Below are 21698 nucleotides of genomic sequence, written 5' to 3'. Positions count from 1 at the left end.
TAAAACGAACAGAGCGCTGGAGGTGACGCTCAGCGTCAACATCGATCCGTCCAGCTCATCACCGCTCAAACCTGCCCACAACTCTCTCCTTTCCCCGGCACAGCTTCACGCCTTCAGACAGAACCGGAAGCCACAAAAAGTGGAATCCATGAGTACCGGATGAAAAGTAGAGGCAATAATAAGTGTTGTTCTCTTGCCATCATTAGTAGTAGTTGTTATTGCTGTAAATCTTGTCTTTCTTCTACGTTGAAGTGGACCAGTGGAATGGAAAACACTGAAAAGACTGAAAGTAGAAGGAGAAGACCGAAGGAGGGACCTCGAAGAAACTGTTCAGGAAAAAGACTTCAATATAAAACCAACAACGGCAGAAAAAGAAACAAAAGCTGACAGTGTTCTACATTTATTTTACCATCCATTATGACGCTTTTATTTTGGAACTTGGCGCGGCAAGCTGACAGCTAGCGGAAGTGACGTCGTGTTTACGCGGAAGGTTTACTCGGAAGTGGAGCAGCGAGGAGAGGCGTACTTCTCTGCACCGTGTCCTGCCCCGCAGACTCAGACCCGGACCTGCTGGGACTGACACATGGACGGCTGGACACAGAGGGACACAGAGGGACAGCAGCGCACCGCGAGACCGCCAGCAGCGCGAGCACACCTGGAGTCAAGGTAGGACATGGACACACACACACAGACTTCTACACACACTGAGACACACACACACACTGAGACACATACACACTGACAGCGACACACACACACACACACACACACACACACACACACACACACACACACACACACACACACACACACACACTGACTTCTACACACAGTGAGACACATACACACTGACAGCAACACACACACACACACACACACACACACATACACTGACTTCTACACACAGTGAGACACACACACACACACACACACTGACAGCTACACACACTGAGCAGACAGACAGCAGTGTGTTGTTCACACTCTGCTCACTGCAGGACGGCGGTGAATGTCTTCCTTCAGTTGTGAAAGTGTGTCAGTGTGTGTGTGTGTGTGTGTGTGTGTGTGTGTGTGTGAGACCAGATAAACCAACAGTCTTCACTATCAGCACCAACAGGCTGCATACACTGGGAACACCCAGTACACACCGCTACGGTCCAGTTGGGGCTGCTGAGGTCCACTACGGTCCACTACAGTCCACTGCGGTCCACTACAGTCCACTACGGTCCACTACAGTCCACTACGGTCCACTAGGGTCCACTACAGTCCACTACGGTCCACTACGGTCCACTAGGGTCCACTACAGTCCACTGCGGTCCACTACAGTCCACTACGGTCCACTAGGTTCCACTACAGTCCACTACAGTCCACTACAGTCCACTGCGGTCCACTACAGTCCACTAGGGTCCACTACAGTCCACTAGGGTCCACTGGGGTCGGTCCAGAGCTGTCCAGTCTTCAGGTGGTCTGTGTTTGCTGTCAGGCCATGAGAACAGTCGCTGTCCTTGGAGGGGGGATCGGGGGACTCGCTGCTTCTTACTACCTGTGCCAGAGTCAGCAGGTCACCAAGGTGTGTACCTACCACACACACACACACACACACACACACACACACACGCACAGTCTTGTATTTCTATCCTTATGGGGACCGTCCATTGACTCCCATTCATGTCTAGCCCCTAACCCTGACCCTTACCCTAACCCTAACCCACACCACAACAAAGCCTAACCCTAAAGAAATGTTTTTGACCTTTTACTTTTTTCAGTAACAACAACATGGTCAAGAAAACACTGTTTCTCCTACTTAGGACCGGAAAAAGGTCCCACAAGGCACGTCGTTTCACGTTTTGCTATCCTTGTGGGGACATTTGGCCCCGACAAGGATAGAAATACAAGAACACACACACACACACACACACACACACACACACACACTCTCCTCCAGCTGTTCCTCCTGGCTCCTGTGGCTGTGCTTGGCAGGTGGTGGTGCTGGAGGCCAGCAGCCGCTGGGGGGGCTGGCTCTGGTCCACCCGGAGGCCGGATGGCGCCGTGTTTGAACATGGACCCCGAGGGATCCGGCCCGCCGGCGCCGTGGGACGCAACACCCTCAATATGGTGACGTCCGCCGCCGGCGCGACTCGAGAGAGGACTGACTGCAGTGGGACTAATGGAGGTGTGTGTGTCGCTGTCCCCGTCCCCGTCCCCGTCCCCGCCCCCGCCCCCGCCCCGCCCCCGCCCCGCCCCGGCCCTGCAGGTGGAGGACCTGGGTCTCGGGGAAGAGCTGCTTCCGGTCCCCTCCAGTCACGTGGCGTCTCAGAACCGATACCTGTACGTCAACCAACAGCTCCACAAGATGCCCACCGGGATCACGTGAGTCCTGAGAGGGACCTGTGTGAGCGCTGTGGGGGGACCTGGACCCACCAGCCTGGGGGGTCCAGGCTGGTGGGTCCAGGCTGGGGTCCAGGCTGGACCCACGGGTGCAGGGGACTTCTGGGAAAACCTCCACAGTCCCTGCAGGGTGTGTTCTCCCCCTCCTGTCCAGGTGTGCTGCTCACCTGCTCTTGTCTTCCAGGGGACTCCTCCGGACCGTCCCGCCCTTCACTCGTCCCCTGCTCTTCAGCATCGCTTCTGAAATTCTGGTGAAGAAAAGCGAGAACCCAGATGAGTCCGTCCACTCGTTTGTTTCTAGAAGGTTTGGGAAGGAGGTGAGGACGAGTGACCTGCCCTCCAGCAAGGCAGCGAGGGACGGGACGCTTCCAATCATTGATCCTCTCTCTCCCTCTCTCCGTCTCTCCCTCTCTCTCTCCCTCTCCCTCCCTCTCCCTCTCTCTCTCTCCCTGCAGCTGGCGGACATGGCGGTGGACAGTCTGTGTCGGGGGGTGTTTGCAGGAGACAGCAGGAAGTTGAGCGTGCGCTCCTGTTTCCCGCCGCTGTTCTGGGCCGAGCAGCTCCGGGGCTCTGTGGTTCTGGGGATGCTGAGCTCTTCAGGTACTGTCCTGGTCCTGGTCCTGGTCCTGGTCCTGTTCACTGCTGTCAGTCAGGATCCGGTCAGCGGACCGTACCCTCATGCTCGCCGCCACTGTCCACAAAAGCAGCAGCAGAAGAAGAGTTGTGGCCGAGGTCTTTGGCATTCGGAGCAGCCCCACAGGAACACGTCAGAGTCTGGAGCAGTGTGAATGAATTCTGTTGGTGTTTTGGCAAAACGATTCCAAGAAAACTCCCCAAAAACTGAGTTTTTCCCCCAACGTAAACAGATGAGTCGGCTGAAAACTGTGAGAAATGAATCGGTTAAGTCCATTGTGCTTCGCCATACTTTCACACAGACGCCATAAAATGTTAAAATGTTTCCGGTTTTGTCCTCTATTCAGGTGTTGAAACCTCATTTCAGGGTCTTCTGTCTTCTAAACTGTGGTCTTTAAAGTGTGTGAGTGTTTGAGCTGTGTTTGGAGTTTACAATGGGTGTGTGTTGGAGCGGGAGAGTGCCAGGCGCTCTCCTTTAGACAGAAACTGGTTTCTGCGGTCCCCGCGGCCACCGTCTCAATAGACGACATCAAAACCACCTGTGCACCAAAGACTGTCCTCCTCAGGACAGTCTCAGTCCCTCAAGACACCCCAGAAGCTTCCTGAACACATCTGTGTGGAGCAGTGAGCGACCAGGCTGGGTCCCGGTGAGGTCCCAGACCCTGTAGCCCAGTGGGGCCGTTCGCCTCCCTGCCTTCGGCCCTGCAGTGCAGCGGCAGGACGGAGGACGAGCCGACCGAGGACGCAGTGTCCTGCAGCTTCCTGTTATCAGATCCTGAGCTGCATGAGGCAGCAGAGCCGGGCCGCTCCCACCCGGCCCGAGCCGGAAGACCAGCAAGACCACCGCCCTGCTGCAGTCTGGACCACCGCACCTCACCGGCGGGACCGTGGAGACAGAGGACAAGCAGGAGACAGGGGGGAGACAGGGGGGAGACAGGGGGGAGACAGGGAGGAGACAGGGAGGAGACAGGGAGGAGACAGGGGGGAGACAAGCAGGAGACAAGCAGGAGACAGGGAGGTGTGCTCCTCCTCCATCGTTGCTCCTCCTCCATCGTTGCTCCTCCATCGTTGCTCCTCCATCGTTCCTCCTCCATCGTTCCTCCTCCATCGTTCCTCCTCCTCCATCGTTCCTCCTCCATCGTTCCTCCTCCTCCATCGTTCCTCCTCCTCCATCGTTCCTCCTCCTCCATCGTTCCTCCTCCATCGTTGCTCCTCCATCGTTGCTCCTCCATCGTTGCTCCTCCATCGTTGCTCCTCCATCGTTGCTCCTCCATCGTTCCTCCTCCATCGTTCCTCCTCCTCCATCGTTCCTCCTCCTCCATCGTTCCTCCTCCTCCATCGTTCCTCCTCCATCGTTCCTCCTCCATCGTTCCTCCTCCATCGTTCCTCCTCCATCGTTGCTCCTCCTCCATCGTTGCTCCTCCTCCATCGTTGCTCCTCCTCCATCGTTGCTCCTCCATCGTTGCTCCTCCATCGTTGCTCCTCCATCGTTGCTCCTCCTCCATCGTTGCTCCTCCTCCATCGTTGCTCCTCCTCCATCGTTGCTCCTCCTCCATCGTTGCTCCTCCATCGTTGCTCCTCCATCGTTGCTCCTCCTCCATCGTTGCTCCTCCTCCATCGTTGCTCCTCCTCCATCGTTCCTCCTCCATCGTTGCTCCTCCTCCATCATGCCCTTGCTGCCATGAAGCGAGTCAAACAGCTGACCTTTGCCTTCACCTCTCGTCGTCACTGCTGTTTCTAGTGAACCGTCAGAGCAGATGTTCTTCCTGTGGCCCGGTCCAGTGTGAGCCGGACTACCCAGAACCTGCTCGGTGCAGAATCCTGTGGATCTTTGCTGTGATTGGTCAGCATGGTGATCTGTGTGACTCATGATGTTTCCTGTGTTCAGCAGCGGGTGATCCGGCAGCGGGCCCCGGTGCCGCCGTGGCCCCGGGGCCTCTGGCCCAGAGGGCTGTGCGGGAGTCCTGGGCCCAGTGGTCACTGAAGAGAGGAGTCCAGTCCCTCCCAGAATCCCTCACTGAATATCTGCGAGGAAGTGGGCGAGTGCAGCTGCACACAGACGCAGCCGTGAAGCAGATCCAGCCCTCAGCCTCTGGATGGACGGTAGGACTGACCTCCACAAGGCTGGAAGCCACTCACCTCATTACCTTAGCTGAAACACAAGTTCCAACTACTGCTGAGAAGAGTCACCAGCAAAGCAGATAAATGAGGAGTGATCCTTCAGTCCGCCACTCCCAGGCGAACCCTGGACTCCAGGATGGCCTGGTCTGGATCCAGATCTTCAGGCTGTCCAGCCGCTGCAGGGAGAGGACGTCCTGTGGAGCTCAGTGCATTGAACAGCAGAATAAACACAACCGACAGGACCAGGCCGAGCAAGCAGACGCTCAGAGACAGACTTAGAAACTGTCTGGAGGTCAGAGGTCAGACAGGGAGTGGTGAGGAAGAGCAGGCGCTTATTGACAGTGTTGTAATAAGTGTGTGTGTGTGTGTGTGCGTCTAGGTGCACTTGGAGGATGGAGTGGTGTCAGCTGACCACGTCATCTCTGCACTACCTGCTAGAGGTAAGTGACTGATCAGTACAAGCAGCAGCTGTCAGCGCTCACTCATATAGACTGTTGTCATGGGAACCATTGCCATAGAAAGAGTGTAGCAGAAACCATCATAGTAGAAACCAGCGTTGCCATGGTGATAGAAACAGTGAGACGGAGAACGTAGCAGCCTCGTGACAGCAACAGCGTGTCTCTTCGAGATGAACTCAGGACGGTGTGACTGAGCATGCTGGGAAGTTCCTGTCTTTATCTGAGGTTAGGGTTAGGGGCTGAGGCTGTTTCACTTTTAAACGTGTGTATTGGTGGTAAATGTTGGAGCGTTGTGGCAGTGTGTGGTGTGTCGGTGGCAGTGTGGTGTGTGTTGGTGGCAGTGTGGTGTGTGTTGGTGGCAGTGTGTCGGTGGCAGTGTGGTGTGTGTTGGTGGCAGTGTGTCATGGCAGTGTGGTGTGTGTCGGTGGCAGTGGTGTGTGTCGGTGGCAGTGGGGTGTGTGTCGGTGGCAGTGGGGTGTGTGTCGGTGGCAGTGTGGTGTGTCGTGGCAGTGTGGTGTGTGTTGTGGCAGTGTGTCGTGGCAGTGTGGTGTGTGTCGTGGCAGTGTGGTGTGTGTCGTGGCAGTGTGGTGTGTGTCGTGGCAGTTTGGTGTGTGTTGGTGGTGAACGTTCCAGCAGAGCAGTCACTCTGTTGTGGTGCAGCTCTGGCCTCGGCCCTGCCCTCGTCCTGCCAGCCTCTGGTCCAGCAGCTCCAGGACATCGCCTCCGTCACCGTGGCAGTGGTCAACCTGGAGTATGAAGGCAGCATCCTTCCTGTCCAGGTGTGAAACCATCAACGTTCCACGCTGTGCCTGCAGCTACGCTCCATCAGCACCACAACTGTCACTCTCACTTTTCTGACACACCCTTTCTGAATCACATTCAGCTGTCTGTCTCTCTCTCTCTGTCTCTCTCTGTCTCTGTCTGTCTCCAGGGATTTGGCCACCTCGTCCCTTCATCAGAGGACCAGGCTCTACTGGGAGTGGTCTATGATTCTGTTCCTTTTCCTCAACACAACAGACCTGATGGACTCACAACCAGAGTGACGGTATACACACACACACACACTCACTCACTCACTCACTCACTCACTCACTCACTCACACTCACTCACTGACTCACACACACTCACACTCACACACACTCGCACACACACACTCACACTGAGCAGGCAGTGGATGGGGAGCTGCATCCAGGCTGGACCCGAACCCCCCCGGGTTGGATCTGGGTTGGGACGGGGTCTCCGGCCTTCTCCATGGAGGGACGTGACTCAGGAGCCACAGAGAGGAGAGCAAACACTCTGAGAGGGTCCACACCCTGAACCACCGGGGCCAACACTCACCTGGCTCAGGAGGTACTGGTCACCTGGCTCAGAGGTACTGGTCACCTGGTTCAGGAGGTACTGGTCACCTGGTTCAGGAGGTCCTGGTCACCTGGCTCAGAGGTACTGGTCACCTGGCTCAGAGGTACTGGTCACCTGGCTCAGGAGGTCCTGGTCACCTGGCTCAGGAGGTCCTGGTCACCTGGCTCAGGAGGTACTGGTCACCTGGTTCAGGAGGTACTGGTCACCTGGTTCAGGAGGTCCTGGTCACCTGGCTCAGGAGGTACTGGTCACCTGGTTCAGGAGGTCCTGGTCACCTGGCTCAGGAGGTACTGGTCACCTGGCTCAGGAGGTACTGGTCACCTGGTTCAGGAGGTACTGGTCACCTGGTTCAGGAGGTCCTGGTCACCTGGCTCAGAGGTACTGGTCACCTGGCTCAGGAGGTCCTGGTCACCTGGCTCAGGAGGTCCTGGTCACCTGGCTCAGGAGGTACTGGTCACCTGGCTCAGGAGGTACTGGTCACCTGGTTCAGGAGGTACTGGTCACCTGGTTCAGGAGGTCCTGGTCACCTGGCTCAGAGGTACTGGTCACCTGGCTCAGGAGGTCCTGGTCACCTGGCTCAGGAGGTACTGGTCACCTGGCTCAGGAGGTACTGGTCACCTGGTTCAGGAGGTCCTGGTCACCTGGCTCAGGAGGTACTGGTCACCTGGTTCAGGAGGTCCTGGTCACCTGGCTCAGGAGGTACTGGTCACCTGGCTCAGGAGGTCCTGGTCACCTGGCTCAGGAGGTACTGGTCACCTGGCTCAGGAGGTCCTGGTCACCTGGCTCAGGAGGTACTGGTCACCTGGCTCAGGAGGTCCTGGTCACCTGGCTCAGGAGGTACTGGTCACCTGGCTCAGGAGGTCCTGGTCACCTGGTTCAGGAGGTACTGGTCACCTGGCTCAGGAGGTCCTGGTCACCTGGCTCAGAGGTACTGGTCACCTGGTTCAGGAGGTACTGGTCACCTGGTTCAGGAGGTACTGGTCACCTGGCTCAGAGGTACTGGTCACCTGGTTCAGGAGGTACTGGTCACCTGGCTCAGAGGTACTGGTCACCTGGTTCAGGAGGTACTGGTCACCTGGTTCAGGAGGTACTGGTCACCTGGCTCAGAGGTACTGGTCACCTGGCTCAGAGGTACTGGTCACCTGGCTCAGGAAGTACTGGTCACCTGGTTAGACCAGCTACTGAGCCATTAAACCTTCAGCGTCTGGTTAATGGACTTGGCAGAGAGACAGTCCTCACCACAGGCGGACTGTTGGAAGCGGTGTCGGTCAGCTGGTCCCCCCTGTGTCTGCAGGTCATGATGGGCGGGGCCTGGTTCCACCAGCTGCTGGGGGGGGCGCACCCCGCTTCACAGGAGCAGCTTCTGTCCAGAGCCGTGGAGGCGGTGCGCCGCCACCTGGGGGTGACGGCGGAGCCCAGCTGGAGCCGGGTGTGTCTGCACAGGGTGAGGCAGACGAGACAAGACACAATACGAAACGACACGACAAGACACTACACAACACCACACGATACGACACATCACGGCATGTCACGTCACAACACGACACAATACGACACGACACAACTCGACACGGCATGTCACGACACGAGATGACACGACACGACAGCCAGCGGAGCAGAGCGCAGCTCGGAGCAGCTGCAGCAGTAGCAAGGGGTCTACAAGGGGTCTACAAGGGGTCTACAAGGGGTCTACAAGGGGTCAGCAGGGTCAGCAGGTCTCTTTGTGTTTGTGGCTGTGGAGGAGGCGTCGGCTGCGTTGGTCGACACTGTCAGTACAGCCTCACATCCTCAGCTGGAGCACAGGGAGAACGTGCAGACTCTACGTCTGAATGAGCTGTTGTTTCTTCCAGGACTGTATCCCTCAGTACTTCCTGGGACACTTTGGGAAAGTGGGTAAGTGGCTCCACCTGACGGCGCTCCTCCAGCAGACGGTGCAGCACTCCTCCATGTTCCGTCTGTCCCCCTGTCCAGAGTCCATGCGTCACTTCATCAGGACTCATGAGCTGCGCCTGTCTCTGACCGGCTCGTCCTACGACGGCGTGTCGGTGAACGACGTGGTCTTCAGCGCACGGACAGCCGCACGGCTGCTGGGGACCACGTGAACCGGGGGGACCAGGGGGACCTCTGGAACCTGGTGGACCTGGTGGACGCTCCCTCTGAGAGGCTCCGCCCTCTGCAGTCCACTCTCTCTACCAATGTTTGCACTTTACTGCTCTAACTCAGGCCGTGTGGACGGGGCACCGTAACTCACACACACTTCTGAACTCAGGCGTGTCCTGCTACAACCACTGGACGTGCACTGAGAGTCAAGTCACACACACACACACACACACACACACACACACCATCAACATCCTGCATATAAGCTAGTATCGTATGAGTGTGTGTGTCCTATACGGCTCCCTTTCATTCTGATTGTTTCTGCTGCAGGAAATAAATGTGGAGACTGCGGTTGTGGTTGTGTTGTCTTGTTCATGGAGCTGTGACACAGTGACTGGTCTGGAGGGTCTGGAGGGTCTGGAGGGGCTCCTGGATGCTGCTGGTCCAGCCAGGTGGCAAGTAGAACTCACTGCCAGCGACATCGGATGAGTTCTGGCTCTGTGAAATCTTTCTGAAGAAAAGAGGGGAAATCCAGGCGGTCTGCTGTGTAGGTCCTCCTCAGGCTGAGGGGGACGTGATGAAAAGGGGGACGGAATACAGGGGGGATGGGATGGAGGGGCCGATCAGCTGATATTCTCCCAGGAACACCATGCGTGGCACAGAGTATTTTCATTCATTCATTCATTTCATTCATTCATTTTCTGCTGCTGGTCCCTTTCGGGGTCGCGGGTGGCTGGAGCCGATCCCAGCTGCTGTGGGCGAAGGCGGGGGTATGCCCTGGACAGGTCGCCAGTCTGTCACAGGGCTGACATATATATATACACAGACATAAAACCATTCACTCACACATTCATACCTAGGGGCAATTTTTAGAGTGACCAATTAACCTGACGTGCATGTTTTTGGACCGTGGGAGGAAGCCGGAGTACCCGGAGAGAACCCACGCACACACGGGGAGAACATGCAAACTCCACACAGAAAGGCCGAGTCCCGGCCAGTATTGAACCCTGGACATTCTTGCTGTGAGACACAAGCGCTAACCACTGCACCACCGTGTGGCCCGGAGAGTATTTTCAGAGGGACTAAAAGTGTTTCCATAGAGATCATTAAAAGAAAAGGACTTGATCAAAACATCCTGCCCCCTTTAACTTCCCATCCTAAAATATGAATGAATGGAAAACAGTCAAAGGACTTTAAACATGATGGGATTGTTATATTACATTCCGAGTAGGACTTTGTTTTCAAACAGGTCTGGTTCAATTTGAGGTAGTTACAGTAACCCGCCAGTAGGTGGAGCTGTGCTGATTACATAGTGAAAGCTGAGGCTGGCCAGTCACTATGGACTCTGCACAACTTCACCACTTCCTGAACTTCAGGAGGCTCCTTGTTTCCTGTCTTTCATGACAGGACGAGCTGATTACTGCAGCTGTGTCTGACCTCTGGAACAGCTTCAGCTCAGTCACCAGCGGGTGACTGCGTGCAGAGAAGAAGCTGAAGCCGCCGTGACCAGCTGTGATGGCCGATGCAAACACTGCCAGGGTGCATGCAGTGCGGCCGCCGTCCAGAAGGGCCTGAAGGAACTCCATGGAATCCCAGGCACCGCCCACCGCATCTGTGAACACCTCGACGTGATGCGATACGCAGCCCAGGAGGACTCCTTGCATAGGAGCAGGGCCGGCGCGGGCCCCGTGGTAGTGTCGCGGAGAGTTGTTGAGCGGGGGGGGGGGGGGGGGGGGGTAGAAGGAGACCGCCGAGTATCGCCGAAATTTGTCGAGCGGGGGGGGGGGGGGGGGGGGGGGGTTTGAGTCGGCAATATCTGTCGAGGGGCGCGAGCAAGCGAACCAAGCAGTGCGCTGCTCAAACAGCCGTCACAGCAGCGCAACTTGGGCGGTGCGCCTCACGGCCACATTAAGCGCCCCCCTATGGCTCGGCGCCCTGGGCAAGTGCCCCGGATGCCCAGCCTAATCGCCGGCCCTGCATAGGAGAGCAGGATCCTTCCAGAAAAGGAGATCGTGGCGTGCCCGGGGCGGAATCGAGACCTTTCTGCATCCGTCCCGCTTCCCCACGCAGCGGAGGCGTGCAAAATGAGCGGCCCCAGCTCGCTGCTGTGCCCCGCGTCCACAGCCGCCGAGCGGCAAGAGCGAGGAAAAAGCCAGTGACGGCGCGCGTGTCCAGGCGGCTCAGTGCGCATTCTACTCACCGTTCTACGCCGCTTATCACATAGCGGGCAAAGGGAGGGAAGAGCCCCGCCGAGCTGGATGCTCAGTTTCTGTATACCCTCTGGATGCCCTCTGTACAACGGTATATGTTGGTTTTTGGCCCATTTTTACATTATTTTCACTCCAAAAACTCATAAAGTACTCAAAAAATCACTTCAGAGAGGCTTCGGTGTGGGATAAGGCCCTCAGACTGAGAGGAGCAGGGACAGACAGCAGGTGCATCCCTCAGCAGATATCTGAGAAGTCACAAAACCCCGCTAGCGGGCCAGCCAGCCATTCAGCAAGCTCATTGGCTACCAGCCCTGTCAGTCAAACGTTTCTACCGACGTGATTGGCTCAGAATACGTTGATTACGAGTGATGACGACCGATGACGTGAGTCCATCAGTCTCGGCAGCGGTTGGCTGGTTAGCCATCGGAGGGAGGGATGAGTCACTTGATTGGTTGAAATATGACGAATAAACAACGGAAACCGATCAGTCGCCATATTGGATATCCTCAGCACGAGGGAGAGACGTCTGGATGTTTTTATCTGATAAAAAAATGGATTATTATCGGACGCGCACGCGGAGAGACGCGCCGCGTGCGCGCGCGGTGGCGCGTCTAATTCTGGATTATTTGCTTATTTCAAGACATGTTTTGGACAAAAGGCTATACTTTCTAGCTTTGCCTGGATGCATACGCTTGTACTGTGGCAGTTTTTGCTGGATTGTCTGGATTATGGATCGTCTGTGATCAGTTATGAGCCTCCAAAGGTGAGTTGCGCTGTTTACTTAATTTGCTGTATGTTGGATAAATGTGTTTATACTACCCGCTGTGGTAATCACATCTGAAAGTGGTTCATACTAGGGGTGTCCTCAGAAAGTCGACGATTCGATGATTCGTTCGAAGGGGCCTGATTCCACTGCCAATCATGCAGTCGAACTTCGACTGTCGAAGCATCGAAAAAATGTGGTTATTAAACGAGGACCATTCCATTCCAGCTGTATGGGGGTGCTGAATGACTGATTTTACATAGAATTGCTTGTTTTTTTCCCAATAAACATGATATAAAGCCTATTTGATATACATGTTAGCCTATCAAATATACTGTGGAAAAATTTACTTAACTTGTGCTTTTATTCAATATTCTATCTATTTAGTGTTTGTGAATGAACCACCATGGTGAGTGGCACAATCCGATTTTGCGCAGAGCTCCGTCACAGAGCAGCATCTCGGTGGTGATTTGGCTTCACTTTAAAAGCCTCACAATGTCGGAAAAAAAACAGAACTTCAGACCAAGTCAAAGATGATCCAAAAAAGTCAAATGCAGATTGTGTCCTTTCATATCACTTCACAACAACATGGCTTTCCACCTTAAACGGGTCAGTAGCCAGATCATTGGGCTAATAAAAGACGGTTCTGTTACTCAATTCTAATTTTTAATGCTGACTTTTATTTCGTATAATTGTAATATTTTAGGTTATTATTATATTATTATTTTTATTCATCTAAAAGGCTAATTCTATTTAATTTAGTGTGTGTTTTTGCATGGATGTTGCGCTGCGAAACGGACCGACACAGCGCAATTAAGCCTATTTCATTTAATTTGAGCAGATAATGTGAGAAATTGTTTAGCCAAAAAATGTGAGCTTATCTGCAGAGATAGCCGGATACTTTCTTGGATACTTTCATTTGATTCGGAAATCAAATGAAAGTATCCAAAGTAATTCCAGTGTATAAAGCCGGGGACAAACATGATTTTACAAATTATAGACCAGTCTCACTACTTTCTCAATTGTCCAAAATATTAGAAAAACTTTTTGTTGCTCGTTTGAATACATTTCTGGAAAAAAATAAAATACTTAATGAAAGTCAGTACGGATTGAGGTCAAATAGGTCAACTGTATTAGCACTTCTGGATTCTGTTGAGGAGATAGCAAATTCGTTGGAGAATAAAATGTACACAATCGGAATATTCCTTGACCTCCAGAAGGCTTTTGACACTATTAACCATGATATTTTAATAGATAAGTTAGAGAGGTATGGGATCCGAGGGAGAGTATTGGAATGGGTAAAGAGTTATCTGACTGACCGAAAACAATTTGTACAACTTGGAGATGTCTGTTCTTTATTGTTGGATGTTTCTTGTGGTGTCCCACAGGGGGCAGTATTGGGCCCCATTTTATTTATTCTTTATATAAATGATATATGTAAAGTTTCAGATGTTCTCAAGTTAGTTTTGTTTGCTGATGATACGACTATTTTTTGTACTGGGGATGACCTCCAGGCATTAGAGCAGGAAATGAATACAGAATTGAAAAAAATTAAATCGTGGTTAAATAGAAACAAATTGTCATTAAACTTGGGGAAAACCAAGTTAATGGTGTTTGGAAACATGGGAACAAATGATGTTGAAATTAAGTTGGATGATAAAATTATTGAAAAAGTAAATGAAATAAAATTCTTAGGAGTATTAATAGATGATAAAATTAATTGGAAATCACATATAAGCCATGTTCAAAGAAAAGTTTCAAGAAGTATTTCAGTAATAAATAAGGCAAAACATGATCTAAATAAAAATTCATTGCGTATACTTTATTGTTCATTAGTTTTGCCATATTTTACTTACTGTGCAGAAGTATGGGGAAATAATTATAAAACAGCATTACACCCTCTTGTCATTTTACAGAAGAAAGCAATAAGAATAATACATGGTGTCGGTTACAGAGAACATACAAACATACTTTTTGCAAATTCTAAATTATTAAAATTTCAAGATATTGTTGATTTATTGACTGTACAAATTGTATTTAGGGCAAGTAAGGACAATCTTCCAAAAAACATCCAACTTTTATTTTCTAAAAGAGTAGGAGTAGGGTATAATTTACGTCATACACAGAATTTTAAAGTTAGATGGGCGAATAATAAACGGAAAAGACTTTGTCCTTCAGTTCAAGGGGTAAAATTGTGGAACAACCTGGGTAGGAAGCTCAAGGAATGTCCAAATATGAAGTTATTTAAAAAGAAACTGAAAGAAATTACTTTTGAAAAATATATTAAGGGAAATGATTTTTGTTTATAAAAAAGGAAGTGTTATAAATTGTACTGTGAACACAACTGTGTAACAATGAAGGTTGTAATATCTTGAGCTAAAGAGTTAAAGTAAAGAGGGGTGGGAGATAATAAGTGTTACTTCATCCCACTCCTTTTCGAGCTAATATAAATGTGTTTTGTTATTGTATTACGCTGTATTGATTGTAATGATTTTTGTATATTGTAATGTAATTTTTGTTTACTGCCGAGCACTGTGAATGAAATTCAGCTCGAAACAAAATAAACAAACAAACAAACAAACAATTATAGATATAAATAAATGACATGCTTTAGCCTGTTTGTTAGAAGAGGGTTTGGTTCTGGTCATTTGAACTATACTTCATTTGTTTGATGTTTAGAGTTACCGACACTTTGTTCCAGTCTGTGTTTCAGTGTGGAGGAAAAAAATAAGTGTTGTTTTACCTGCCTGCACTGTTTTTTTGTTTTTTGTTTTGTTTTGTTTTGTTTTGTTTAATTTTATTATTATTAGTGCAATCAGGGCCGACTGTAGGCATAGGCGCCTGTGAGCACCGCTCTGCACTGTGCTGCGCTCCGACGCCCGTGTAGGTACGCTTAACCCCTGCCCCCACCCCCCACCCGCCCGCTCCGCTAAACAAGATGATAGATTCGACTATCAGTCGACTATTGGCAGATTCGGACGAATCAGATTCGACTATGGAAATTTTTAGTCGGGGACACCTCTAGTTTATACCAGCGGATTCATGAGAATATCAGCTTTCTCACGGTACATAGTACGTCTGTGGAATATGCAAAATGCGTCTGGATAATTGATAATGCATCGGGAGAAGTTGACCAGCCCGCCGGCGGGCCGGTCTGAGCTTAAGGGATTAATTTAGAGTTAGTCTGCTGCTTTTAACTTTTAGGATTTAATAAAGATTATTTTAATTTGAAATCTCGTCCTTGGTTCTAGTGGATCATTTGAACCTGCGGGTTTTTGGTTTCTTTTTGGGGCATTTTGTTTTTTTTAGATCCTGGGGTGCAAGCCCCCAGGTGGCGTTGTCTTTAGTTTGCTTTCTGTCCGTCCCACCACTCATTCTGCCACACTTGGAGCAGGCAGCAGTTTTGAGCGTAGACACCTGTGGCCTGACTTCTGTGTCAGTGTTGGGCTCAACAAGTTCATAAGAGCCATTAGCAGAGTTTTGATCTTGGAACAGAATGTCTGGGCCAGTGAGCCAGGTAGTGAGGGGTAGCTGATACACAGGAACAGAGCGAGAAAATGCACAGCTCTTGTTTTAGAGCAGTAGAAGGTGACATGTCTGTGTATGATCTGGGAATTGACACTTCAGACAGTTCTTTGAGTGAGTCTTTCCAGAGAGTCCAAGTTTTTTCCATTTCTGGGGGTAACGGAGTATCCCAGTCTCCATTTTCAATGGTAAGCTCACGGAGGATAGATTTTCTTTGAATGGTGACTGGCGCGACGAAGCCTAATGGATCGTAATAACGACAATATCGTTATTGTCGATAAGACACCTCGTCGAGTAAATGGTTTAGTCTCATCTGATGTTTTGAAGGTAACAGTCTCTTTTTATGTCTCACAGAATTCCAAGACTACGCTGCATGGGGACTTAGTCTGCATCAAAGTCCAAAACTTTTAGATCTTTGGCATGGTCTTGGGAAGGGAATGCATCCAAGACTTCTTTTCTGTTTGACGTGATTTTATGTAGTCTAAGGTTTGACTCTGAAAGTGTGTCTCGGGTTCTTTGCAAAAGTGACACAGCATCTTCGATGGTGGGCAGAGACTTCAGCCCGTCGTCCACATAGAAGTCACGTGTGACAAACTGCTTGACGTCTGGATCGCACTCTGGCTCACACTGCAGGACAGATTGGTGCAAGCCGTAGATGGCAACTGCTGGTGATGGGGCATTTCCAAAAACATGAACGGTCATTCTGTACTCAGTGACATCTTTGGAAAGATCATTGTCACGGAACCACAAAAACCATAAATAGTTCCTGTCTTCCTCTCGATCATTGAAGCAGTAAAACATATGTTCAATGTCTGCTGTGAATGCAACTGCTTCCTTTCTGAAGCGCATCAGAACTCCAAGAAGTGAGTTATTAAGGTCTGGTCCAGTTAACAACACATCATTTAATGACACACCTTCATGCTTGGCGCTGCTGTCAAAGACTACTCTGATCTGTTTGGTTTTCTAGGATGGTAGATGCCAAACAGTGGCAAATACCAGCATTCTTCACCGTTTGTTAGAGGAGGGGCGAATTCAGCATGCCCATTGTTGAATATATTGTCCATGAAGCAGATGAAGTGCTCTTTCATCTCCTCTTTTCTTTCAAAATTGCGGATGAGTGACATGAGACGATTGAGTGCTTGAGATCTGTTGTTGGGGAGCTTTGGGCGTGGAGATTTGAAAGGCAATGGAGCTGTCCAGTTACTGTCTTTGTTTTGGGATACAGTCAGGTCGGCACCAATCCAAGTCGGCCCCGGCCAACTCGGCACCGCCCCGGGATACAGTCAAGTCGGCATCAAGCTAAGTCGGCCTCGGGGGCCAGGGGGGGGGCTCTCAAGTGGCCGAGTTGGTCGGTGCCGACTTGACTGTAAGCTGCTTACCAACTTGGCCAAAAGCCTCCTTTTTTTTTTTTTTAATCACAATGCGGCTGCGGCGCGGATTTGCACAGTTTTTTTCGTGCCGGCTGCGCCGCTTCTCCTCACGCAGCAGGCGGGGACTGGAGGACAAACTGTGTGAGTATGGAGACTGACAGGGTAGAGGTGGAGAATGGACCGGGTTTGATCAAACGCTGCCTGGTCACATGATCTGGTCGGGGTCATCCCTATGTTCCCCGGGTCCGATGTTCCCCTCTATCAATACTGGGGAACATAGGACCCTCTTTCTAAAGAAGGATCCTGTTCCCCGCTGTGTCATAGCGCACTCGGATGTAGGTTTTTTTGTTTGTTTTTTGCCGCGGCGAGAGCGCAGATTTGCATTTGCACCAACCTAGTTGACGTAAACAACAGTGAAATATAATAAAATATTTGATAAAAATGTAATAAAAATTTTAATTAAAAAAATTGGAGGAGTCTGTACCTTCAGAGCGGACAGAGCAGACATATAATGAAACTTTTCCTAATCACAGCTATAAACTTTATTCTGGTGTAAACTATCTATCCAATCTGAGGACAAAAATAATGATTTAAGATATTTAGTGATTTAAATAAGCAGCTTGTGTTTGTCACACTATCCGCTCAAAAGAAAAAAGCAAACACAAAACAGAAAAAAACACACACACATGAATAAGCTGTCTGATAAATTCTAAGACATTTTACTATGTTTCCCTCCTCCGTACTGTAGAACTTAAATTTTCTGACAGGCTCATCACAGTCCTCACAGTCTGCTGCTGCAGAGAGAGGGGGGGGTTCACGCTGACGGAGATGCCGAAATGAATGAATGAGCTCTCCGCTTATTCCTATAGTGGAGATGAACGTCAGTATCGGAATGGAGGGAAATAATGATTAACACTAGAACTAAAATGATGAACACGAGAACTGCCAGCATTCTTACCCCCCCTCCAAAGGCCGCAGCGCTCAGCCAGACCAGCATACATTTTGCAGTGTTTTTGCGCAGGAGCACAACAGGTTGTTTTTCTGTGATCTAATTGTAATGTTTAGAGCAATGTTTTTTTTTACGAGCCATGCTGCTGTCATTGAACGCAACATTCCTAGAAGTGAGCATGCGCAGAGAGCAATATAGGAAGTAATGCCTGTATGATCACCGGAGCTCTGTCTACCTGAATCGTGCCGTGATAATGGATGTATATAAACTTCCAAGACTCCAACAAGTCATCTCTCATCATTTGTGTCCGTGCACACATCACATTGGCGGCGAGGACTAAAAAGGAGAGAAGGAAAAAAGGCGTTGATCGAGGACGGACAAGTTAAGCGCCGTCAAGCACGCCGGAGAAAAGTTTTTTTTCTTTCTCCGTTTTTTTCAAGCAGCCGTCGTGTCGCTCGCAAACACGCCAGCTCTACCCGCGTTTGACACCGAAACGGACCCGAGTTCAGTAGGACCACGCTGGAACAAATGGGTGCAGAGGTTTGAGAACTACACAACTGCCTTCAACATTTCCGGAGATGGGAGAGTCAAAGCTCTACTTCTACACTTGGCTGGTGAGCGTGTTCATGACATATACGATACAGTAGCGGCCACAGGAGACAAGTATGCAGATGTAAAAGCAAAGCTGGAAACATATTTTACTCCAAAGAAAAACGTGCTGTATGAAGTGTACACATTCAGAAAAGCAGTTCAGCTCTCAGGCGAAAATCTGGACACATACTGCACAAGACTACGTATGCTGGCCAAACACTGTGAATTCACGGATGTGAATTTGGAAATAAAAGGAAAACTAAGTCAGAGCTGTACATCAACAAGGCTTCGCAGACGAGCGCTCAGAGAGCCCAACATGACTCTGGAAGAAATCCTCAACTACGGCAGATCAATGGAAGTATCTGAACAGCAGGCAACAGGCATGGAACGAGGAGCAGCTGCAGCAGTGAATGCGGTGCAACACAACGAACGGCCAACCAAAAGGTACAATACTGCCCATGCAAACACAAACAAATCCAGCAGTCAGTGTCGAAACTGTGGTGGGAAGTATCCCCACGACGGTGTTTGTCCTGCTCGAGGGAAAGATTGTAAAGCTTGCGGCAAACTAAATCACCTTGCTAGACAGTGCAGGTCAAAGCCAAAACAACAAATGAGCAGAGATGTGAAACCAAAGGGCTACACTAAACAGCACAAAGCACAAAAGGAAGTCTACAATGTCACTAACTCAACGCACAGTGAAAGTAAAGACTCAGACAGCAGTGATGATAACTATGTGTTTGTGACCACCAGCACAGCTAAAAGAAGCACACCAACAACACAGGTTAAGATTGGTGATACTGGCATCTCAGTAGTCCTAGATTCAGGTGCCACAGTAAACGTCATGAGTGAATCCGCTCTCAACATGCTGTCACCACAGCCACAGTCGGTACCAGCAGACACCAACATCTTTCCTTATGGCTGTACTACTCCACTGTCACTGGTAGGCATGTTCAGATGTGAGGTGAAAGCAAATGATAAACAGACATTGTGCAGATTTTATGTAAAAAGTGGCAAAGGCTGTTCCCTACTCGGTTATGACACAGCGACACAGCTAGGTCTCATTAACGTAGTCAACACTATGTCCACACCTCAACCAAGCACAGTGGCGGATAAACTGGTCGAAGACAACCCAGAACTCTTCCGAGGCATCGGAAAACTCAAGGATTTTCAAGTCAAACTTCACATTGACTCTACTGTTCAGCCCACATGTCAGCCACACAGGCGAGTGCCATTCCACATCCGTCAAAGAGTGGAAAAAGAGCGAGAAAAGCTGGAAGAAGGTGACATTATTGAAACTGTGACAGGCCCAATGTCATGGGTTTCACCAATAGTGACTCCACCCAAACCCAAAAACCCAAATGAAGTCAGAATCTGCGTTGATATGCGACAAGCTAACACTGCAATACAACGTGAAGGTCACATCACACCGACGATGGATGACGTCATCCACGAACTCAATGGAGCCACTGTCTTCTCCGAACTTGATTTAAGAGCTGGATATCACCAGTTGGAGCTTCATCCAGACAGCAGATACATAACAACTTTCAGCACTCACAAAGGCCTGCGCAGATACAAACGTCTCAACTTCGGTATTTCATCAGCAGCTGAAGTATTCCAAAATGCCATCTGCCAAGCACTACAAGGGATCAGTGGGGTAAAGAACCTCAGCGACGACATCATCGTGCATGGGAAAACACAAGCTGACCATGACAACAGCCTCGCAGCAGTTTTTCAGAGACTCAAAGAAAAGGGCCTTACTCTCAACAGAGACAAATGTGAGTTCAACAAGTCCAGACTGGAATTTTTTGGATTCATCTTCCAAGCAGGAGGAATCTCAGCTGACCCCAAAAAGACCACAAGGCGCTGGAGGTGATCTGGAATAATCCTCGTTCCAAGCCACCAGCAAGGATTGAACGTTGGGGTTTGAGACTACAACCCTACGACTTCGCAGTAGTCTACAGAAAAGGAGCTGAAAACCCAGCAGACTACATGTCCAGGCAACCAGCATCGACACAGCATGGGTTACACACCAGAGTAACAAAAGTCGCTGAAGACTACGTCAACTTCATGGCACAACAGGCAACGCCCAAAGCGATGACTCTGTCCGAAATCCAAGAGGAAACCCTCGAAGACCCCCTTCTGAAAAAGGTCAGTGAGCATGTAAGGCACAACACATGGCACACTATCAAAAAGGATTCACAGGATGCCACTGCCCTGCAAAAATACAAGCAAATCAGCGGCGAACTCACTGTTTCACCTACTGATGACATAATACTTCGAGGCCTCAGGATCGTAATCCCCTCAGCCCTTGAAGACAAAGTGTTGCAGTTAGTCCATGAAGGACATCAGGGCATTGTGAAAACAAAAACATTATTGAGGTCAAAAGTATGGTTTCCAAACATTGACCAAAAAGCAGAGTTTATGGTTAAGAACTGTCTAGCATGCCAAGCAAACCCCGGTGACACAAGTCGAACCTCTAAAAATGTCAGAGTTACCCGAGTCACCGTGGCATTCAGTCAGTGCAGACTTCTACGGTCCACTCCCCACTGGAGAGTACTTGCTAGTTCTTGTGGATGAGTACACCCGCTACCCAGTCGTTAAACCTGTGAGATCCACCTCAGTAAATACGGTGATCCCAGTCATGGATGAAACGTTCTCAATGTTTGGCATTCCCAGAATACTCAAAACAGACAACGGACCTCCTTTCAACAGCGAGCAGTTCTCAAAGTTCCTAACACACATGGGATGTCATCACAGGAAGATCACGCCTCTATGGCCACAAGCAAATGCAACGGCAGAGCGCTTCATGCGGACACTTGGAAAAGCTGTACGTGTTTCAGAGAATCAGAGCATCCCCTGGAAGCAAACACTAAACACATTTCTTCGTGAGTATCGCTCTACACCACACAGCACCACTGAAGCGTCTCCTGCAGAGCTTATGTTCCAACGCAAGATCAATACCAAGATTCCTGCACATTCCAGTGCCACTCAAAACAAAGCTGACCAAGTGATCAGGGAGCGTGACAAGCAAGCAAAGACAAAAATGAAGCAAAACGCAGATACACGTCGCCACGCAAAATCCAGTTCTCTCAGTGTTGGTGACACTGTGCTGCATCGTCAGTCAAAACAAAACAAGCTGACATCATCCTACAACTGTGATCCGCACACCATAACCACCATCAACGGCTCAATGGTCACTGCCAGAAACGACAAGCATTCCATCACAAGGAACT

General features: G+C 50.2%; 1 protein-coding gene across 2 annotated transcripts; it reads left to right on the top strand.

Annotated features, from left to right (window-relative positions):
• Positions 1 to 482: 482 nt before the first annotated feature.
• ppox (protoporphyrinogen oxidase) lies at positions 483 to 9408 on the top strand. Of its 2 annotated transcripts, none has more exons than XM_030103535.1 (13): positions 483 to 666; positions 1481 to 1567; positions 1978 to 2112; positions 2252 to 2367; positions 2570 to 2702; positions 2841 to 2985; positions 4907 to 5121; positions 5519 to 5579; positions 6258 to 6376; positions 6529 to 6642; positions 8252 to 8401; positions 8808 to 8850; positions 8929 to 9408. In XM_030103535.1, the coding sequence occupies exons 2-13, from the start codon at positions 1484 to 1486 to the stop codon at positions 9057 to 9059; spliced, it is 1446 nt and encodes a 481-aa protein (XP_029959395.1). In that variant the 5' UTR covers positions 483 to 666; positions 1481 to 1483; the 3' UTR covers positions 9060 to 9408. The 2 variants fall into 2 exon arrangements, with proteins under 2 accessions (XP_029959395.1, XP_029959396.1); XM_030103536.1 differs by having other exon boundaries at positions 484 to 666; positions 4910 to 5121.
• The last annotated feature ends 12290 nt before the right edge of the window (positions 9409 to 21698 follow it).

Source organism: Salarias fasciatus, chromosome 11 (genome assembly GCF_902148845.1).
Source record: "Salarias fasciatus chromosome 11, fSalaFa1.1, whole genome shotgun sequence".
Classification (NCBI taxonomy): domain Eukaryota; kingdom Metazoa; phylum Chordata; class Actinopteri; order Blenniiformes; family Blenniidae; genus Salarias; species Salarias fasciatus.
Note: the sequence above shows the minus strand (reverse complement) of the source record. Positions and strands in the feature narration are given on the sequence as shown.